The sequence below is a fragment of the Phyllopteryx taeniolatus genome, chromosome 20 (genome assembly GCF_024500385.1).
Source record: "Phyllopteryx taeniolatus isolate TA_2022b chromosome 20, UOR_Ptae_1.2, whole genome shotgun sequence".
Lineage (NCBI taxonomy): Eukaryota > Metazoa > Chordata > Actinopteri > Syngnathiformes > Syngnathidae > Phyllopteryx > Phyllopteryx taeniolatus.
In genome coordinates this window covers 6,955,876-6,962,529 of record NC_084521.1, presented here as the reverse complement: position 1 = coordinate 6,962,529, position 6,654 = coordinate 6,955,876, and the positions used below count along the sequence as shown (strand labels likewise).

Sequence of the window (6,654 nt, the reverse complement as noted above, 5' to 3'; positions counted from 1 at the left end):
GCAGATCTGCGCCCGAGTCATCATTTGTTCTCATTAGCGTTTCTCTGGAAGAAATCAGCACTGCTTGAGGGAATCCGGTGATTTTTTACTCGCAAATAGGGAAAGTCGACCCGCTGGCGTCGCGCAATTTGTCACACAGGCACGGTGCACAACTCCGTGTGTATGTGTCCGTCTTTGATATGTGGGAATATTGTTGTTTGGAAAAATGGAAAAAGGCCATTTGTGCATGAGACTCAGTGGTGACCGTGAGGTTGTGCATTGCTAGCTCAATACTGCCCTCTAGTGGAGAAAAATGACAATATTTATTAGTACCACTAGGCATGCACAAAGGATAGATAGATAGATAGATAGATAGATCAATCACACAGACTCATATTGAATTATAAAAAATATAGATACAATTTAAATAATTTACTAATTAATGAGTGTATATATATACACACACACACGTATGTAAAATAGCCTATGATATAAGTAGTTGACGAGAAAATATTTAGAATACGTATTAAATTGAAAACGTAGTAATAATACAATAGTGTAGTAGGTAAAATTGGGTTTGTATATATAGATATTGATCAGTCATATTTTTTTAACGTATTGTTATTTGATTGCGTAATCTACGCTATCTCGTTGTAGTCTGTTCAATGGTCGCCTCGTGATTGGCTGCGGCGGACCGGAAGTGATGTGACGTCGGCCAATGGGATTACACGTTTATTCCAAGGGTTTAGTTCCGGAGTGGCCCGTTATTGATGCGAGTCGCTGGCCGAAAATCGGTGAGTTGTGGCGCTTTTCTGACACGCATGACAGTGACAAGTGGAGCGCGCGCGCGTGCGGATGCTCCTCTCGCCGCCTGACGTGACGTCGGACGTCTTCGTCACGTTTCACCCACTTATTGGCCGAGAAACGCGCAATATTGTGGACCTGGGTCCCGTTTGAGCGTCGTTGTGTACGTGGAAACAAATGATTATTGAATGTAATGATAATTTATGGTGGGTGGGCTGGAGGATTTGGGGGGCCTCATACGTCACTTGTTGGTCCTCATAAACGTACTATTCATCCAGGGATGGCGTGATTAAAGAATACCTGCCGCGGATTAATCTCCGTTTGTTTATGACTGTCCTCCCTCAAATGAACTGAAGAGGGCGCCAGATGTCAGTGTTGACTGTCCTTCCTCAACAGGTTGAGAAGACATGAACATGTACGAGGTTCCCAGCCCGGGAATACCAGGCTGTCCGGCTGGATTGGAATACCTAACTCAGGTAAAAGTGACATATTCTATTACTTTATGTACTGCACATTTAGTTTACAGAGCTTGAAAAAGTAGACAAACTCTGCAGCCTACTCAAGTAGAAGTACACATTGATATATATATTTAAAAAAGTCTCTGGTAAAAGTATGCATTGAAACAGAAGTTCAGAACATTCAGAGAGCGCTTCGGCTATTCTGTTCACCGCTTGTCTTAAATTATTCATTAGCCAGGCTGGGTTCCTATCCCCCATGAATAGTGAGGGTTCACCGTCGTGCAGATTTATAGCAATATTTTCACCGTCTGTTTTTTTTTTTTTTTTTAGGTGGACCAGCTGCTCATCAAACAGAAGGTAGAGCTGGTTGAAGGTAGGAGGCAAGACACTATCATGTTTGTCAGTTCTGAAGCCTAAATATACATGTTGAGTTGAGGCGTATCGTCGGTCCTCGCAGCTCTCGTCGGATTCGAGAGCAACAACAAGTACGAGGTGCGCAACTCTCTGGGCCAGAACGTGTTTTATGCCGTCGAGGAGAACGACTGCCTGAGTCGACAGTGCTGCGGTCCCATGCGCCCCTTCTCCATCCACGTGCTTGACAACTTTGGACAGGAGATCATCACAGTCACCCGCCCGCTCAAGTGCATGTCCTGCTTCTTCCCGTGCTGTCTACAAGAGGTGAAGTTCTAATAATCTACCTATTACTGAAGTCAGGTGATCCATCCCTGGTAATAAAATACTGTGATAGCTTAAAGTTCCAATGCACCATAAGTTGTACAATTTGGAGTTGAACCAAAATCCGTCGATCCTTGTCCTCATTAGAGTCGATGGTGGGCTGGAGCCTATGCCGGCTGATTTGGAGCAGCTTTTTGTCAACATAGAACGTGGGATATTTTGTGAGTGGGGGGGAGCTTTTTCATTCCATCTCAACGAGGATCCCAATAAATGGGAATATTGTAGAAAACATTCTTTTATTTCAGTAGTTCAATTCAAAACATGAAACTCATTATCGTTAGCCTAATAGCATGGTTGCCCAAGTCATATTTGAACTGTACTTGACTAACAGCCACACATTTCACCCTAATTTAGCCTGTAACAACACAAAGACATATAGTTATAAAATCAAACTGACAAGACATCTGAAATGATACTTTATCACACCATCACTACTTCTTTTTAAAACTCATTCACTGCCAGCCTCCCCAGTTAACATGGATATTTCACTTCTCGAGCCGTCAATGGCAGTGAACGTGTTCTAATCTGGACGCTGTTTTTAAAAATGTGATGAGCAGGATCTCTCTCCATTGCTACCCAGGCAGACTTGATCCATTCATTTTGCAAAGCATAATTTGTCGTCTGCTAAAAGTGTTGTCATTCATGTCCACCTTGTAGTAGCCTCCACATGGCTCACACGGTTCCTACCAGGAAGGTTTACGTCAGGCCGGTGACATGGTATCGGTGTCATACTATGGGAGCGTGTCAACGAGGCCGAGTACCGACGTACAGTATTCGTATCGGTGCATCCCTAGTATTTTTTACTTACTTACTAACGTTATACAGACTCATTAAACACATGGGAATTTTTTTTTCAGAACGCCGATTCCGACCTCATTTCAATATTCAAGACCCTTTTGATTCTTTCTTTCTCCTTTAAAAGTTGACTGAATCGAAGTATTGTGGTCTGCAAAGTACCACTGAAGTATACATTTTATTATATCCTGCACGCAACTTTCAAACACAATCCTTTGTGCAGTTGGAGGTGCAGGCCCCCCCAGGCAACACGGTGGGCTACGTAGTGCAACAGTGGCACCCCTTCTCCCCGAAATTCATCGTTGCTAATGAACACGCAGAGCCCGTCCTCAAGATCCACGGGCCCTTCTGCGGATGGAGCTGCCTTCCAGATGTGGACTTCGAGGTGGGTCAAGCCAAACACAGCAGCAGTCCGTTAAAGTTGTCCAAACACCGTTCCGTCAAGGGCATTTCTTGAGATGTTCAGGATTTCTCCCGGTGCTCCGAGGTAAGGAATGTGGTTCCAATCAGCGCTGCAAGTTGGTCTTTATTCCACGGCTCAGCTCGTTTTATTTGATTGAGCTAAGCAGGGAATCGAGCTGGTTGATACAGAGCTAGAAGTAAGCGTAATATCACAATGCTCTCTTTTCCCTCGCTGCCTTTAAGAGACACACAACTCGAGTCAGTGGGCCAGCGGGCAGGGAGCCTAGAAATGAATGGGAATTCTGCCATGGTTTAGAAACCAACAAGTCCAACAATTGTGTGTCTTAAAGATCCAGATGTCAGCAGTTTATATCGTATATGACTCTTCTTCCAGATCCTGACCATGGATGAGGTCAGCAAGATTGGGAAAATCAGCAAGCAATGGACAGGCCTCCTTCGGGAAGTGTTCACCGATTCCGACAACTTTGGAATCCAGTTTCCGATGGACCTGGACGTGAGGATGAAAGCAGTCATGATCGGGGCATGTTTTCTCATTGTAAGTATCCCACTGCGACACAATGGATTTACGGTCACTCATCTGCCTCTCCAGATATTTTTAGGATTATAACAGTGCTTTGAGCTCTCAGCATGAAACTTCTTTCTTCAATTTTGCCAAATTTATGACACTTTTGTCAAAGAATCTGTCTAAGAAGAGTTTTACCAGAACATCTAGAACATGTCTGGAAGGATATAAGGGTGCCTCCAGGTTTAAGAAAGCAAGATTTAAATGCTCTCATTCCCTTAATATGACCATTGGGAGTGGGCAATGAAGGCTCACTATTACTGTATATAACCAGAAGCCATTTTAAATCAATTTTGCTCCATTTATGATAACCATACATCGTACATTTTGTTTTTCTCTTGCTGTCCGCAACCAAGTCGGCATTGCAAATGAGATAATGTTCTAATTTGCTTTACGCGGATAAATAAACGTTTAAAAAAAAATTAATAAATAAATAAATAAAATACCAAGCAAAAATACCAAAATGCTTGTCTGTTGTTCTGCTCATTCCGTTCTGTGTGCTGGTGGCAGGCAATGTGACGTTTTCAAGTATAGTCAAATACAAGTTGTGCCTTATTAAGGATTCACAGACATCTTTTATTTGGTTGTATCCAACAATGCATTACTAGTTATCATTCCTTTCAGGTAAGGTACGCAAAAGGTCTGTTCTGTGTCCAATTAAAGTCGTAAAGGCCTCAAAGAACACGGCGCTTCTCTCACATGCTTCCCTTAGCTGGCTGTCACAAATGTTCCCGTAGTGGCCACTCTTTGTAGCGCTTAGTTTACATTTAGTGTGGAAGTGTGACATGAAACCAAGCCCCTCCACCGTGAACTCAAAACAGATTTTCAAATCTCTCTCTCTCTCACACACACACACACACACACACATCTGCCAGCCATATTTGTTCCGAAGCGAAAATGTCAGAACAGATTTCACAGTTAATTTAGAGGACATTGCAGACATTTCAACTTCAGTTACGCGTTGCATCATCGTCACTTTGCTGTGTTTTCCCTTAACATTCGTTCTCGTTTTCATGCAGGATTTCATGTTTTTTGAGACGACTAACTAAGGAGTTTTACAAAATGCTATCATGCAACGCTGCTGGAAGGAATGAGGCCACGAAGTCCCGCAAAGTGAGCTGACCCCAATGCCATAATTTGTCACGACTGTCCTCCAACGAATCGTGTAAGGAAAAGAACGTTTAAAGTTCTAAGAAAGTACGCCGTGAAGATGCATGGATGCGGAGAACAAGGTTTGTTTTAGTCTTTCGGTACTACGTTTTTTTGTTGTTGTTTTTTTTTTTTTTACTTTTTTGGCTTGTGCTCACATTGGGACGCCTCAGTTATGATGGAAATCACTGGAATTGTTTTTTTTTTTCTTTTTGTAATGCTTTAGTAAGACTGCATAGCTTTATGTGGCAAGGTCCTATTGATACAGATGTTAATTCCAATAGCAAACTACATGTTTTAACGTAAAAAAAAAGGACTTAAGTGTGTTTATTTTCAACAGCGCAATGTGTTTCTGCACTGCTTTATATGTGTGTGATTTAAGTGAACGGTTAAGTGGAATTTAAATACAATGATTTGAAACAATCAAAAGAATATGAGTAATAAGGATTTAAAGCGTATGTTTCAGCCTGGTCCACATGAGGTCGCTAGATTTTCATGTAAGGCACATTCGCAATGACCTCTAAATCTGCTTTGTGCCATGTTTTTATTGCGAGACCAGTGAATATTTTTCGGACAACCTCAGGTTTGAAATGCATGCTACTTGAATTTAGTGTCAGTGACTGCTCACTCACTTGCAACTGACGATGGATTGTACACATAAAAAACAAGAACATCTTGTTTTCTTCTAAATAGTTCTATTTTATATGTTGAGTCAACATTTGGTTCACTGTATAGTACATGTATTGTAGCAAGAACTCAAGTATAAGTTACAAAAGTAATTACTGATATTATGAGTCAATTGTGTAGGTTGATATTTTTCTTTGCCTTGGTTGAAAAAAAAAGTGAGTTCAGTTAAACAATAGCTTTCTTTATTTATATGGAAATGTTTGTATTTTGCAAAAAACAATTTTTGTCAAGTATATTTTATTGATATTGTGGGTGAGTTTTGCTGTCTGTTACAATTTCATGTCAAATAGTTGGTGGAATAATTTATAGAAATGTGTGATTAGCATTATTTATGTCTCGTGGTGGATAATAGATGCTACGGAACCTTCAGGCTTTGTGTTAAAACCTACTTTGTGGGTAAAATACTCTGAAAATGTCACAAATTGAAAGTACTAATCTGTTTTGGAGAAACACTGAGCGCACATAAACAATGGAATTACCAATGAATGTGAATAAACTTTTAAATGGCGCAAACAGTCAATGGAAATGTCAATAAAAATTCTTTGGAATCAGGTCTTGTGAATGATTGTGCAGAACCACATAATTGTTCTTAGAACATTTTGCTTTGGTGCGGACTGCCTCCTGGATGTCAAACTAATGCAAGGACACCACACTTTTGTTTCCAATAAACTACTTAAAACTGCAAAACCTGAATGACTTGCAAATGTAGCACATGGTATGGAAAAGCCACTTTTCCACGGTGATACAAATCAGACAACTACATGGTGGGCCAGCAGCTCGCCAGAAAAGACCAAGTTTTAACAGTAAATACAATTTCTCTGTTGTGCACTGGCACTAAAATTGTCGCTACCACCAATCCCGGCAGCATAGACTACCTGGAATATGTGGTATCCGTATCGCAACCCAGCATGATAAACAAATGGCCTAAGCAACATCTGTGCAAACAGAAAAAGGACAATACCATGTACGCATAATTGGGATAGTGACAACAGCTGCAGGATATAAAATGGGGGATGGTTATTTGCATAGAGAGACAGAAATCATGCAGAATAAAGCAATACC

The 6,654-nt window shown here is 41.1% G+C and overlaps 1 protein-coding gene across 3 annotated transcripts; it reads left to right on the top strand.

Moving 5' to 3' along the window:
• Positions 1-656: 656 nt before the first annotated feature.
• Positions 657-6,143, top strand: si:ch73-206p6.1 (phospholipid scramblase 2). Of its 3 annotated transcripts, none has more exons than XM_061758296.1 (7): positions 659-773; positions 1,180-1,259; positions 1,572-1,614; positions 1,699-1,919; positions 2,995-3,156; positions 3,568-3,729; positions 4,776-6,143. In XM_061758296.1, the coding sequence occupies exons 2-7, from the start codon at positions 1,191-1,193 to the stop codon at positions 4,803-4,805; spliced, it is 687 nt and encodes a 228-aa protein (XP_061614280.1). In that variant the 5' UTR covers positions 659-773; positions 1,180-1,190; the 3' UTR covers positions 4,806-6,143. The 3 variants fall into 3 exon arrangements, with proteins under 3 accessions (XP_061614282.1, XP_061614280.1, XP_061614281.1); XM_061758297.1 differs by lacking the exon at positions 659-773 and adding an exon at positions 800-946; XM_061758298.1 differs by lacking the exon at positions 4,776-6,143 and having other exon boundaries at positions 657-773; positions 2,995-3,258; positions 3,568-3,704.
• Positions 6,144-6,654: the final 511 nt, after the last annotated feature.

Excerpts from the sequence above, each read along its gene's own strand:
- si:ch73-206p6.1 (XM_061758296.1), top strand. The coding sequence starts at position 1,191 with ATGAACATGTACGAGGTTCCCAGCCCGGGAATACCAGGCTGTCCGGCT. Across the intron at positions 1,260-1,571 it reads GATTGGAATACCTAACTCAG|GTGGACCAGCTGCTCATCAA; the intron begins GTAAAAGTGACA and ends TTTTTTTTTTAG. Across the intron at positions 3,157-3,567 it reads TTCCAGATGTGGACTTCGAG|ATCCTGACCATGGATGAGGT; the intron begins GTGGGTCAAGCC and ends CTCTTCTTCCAG.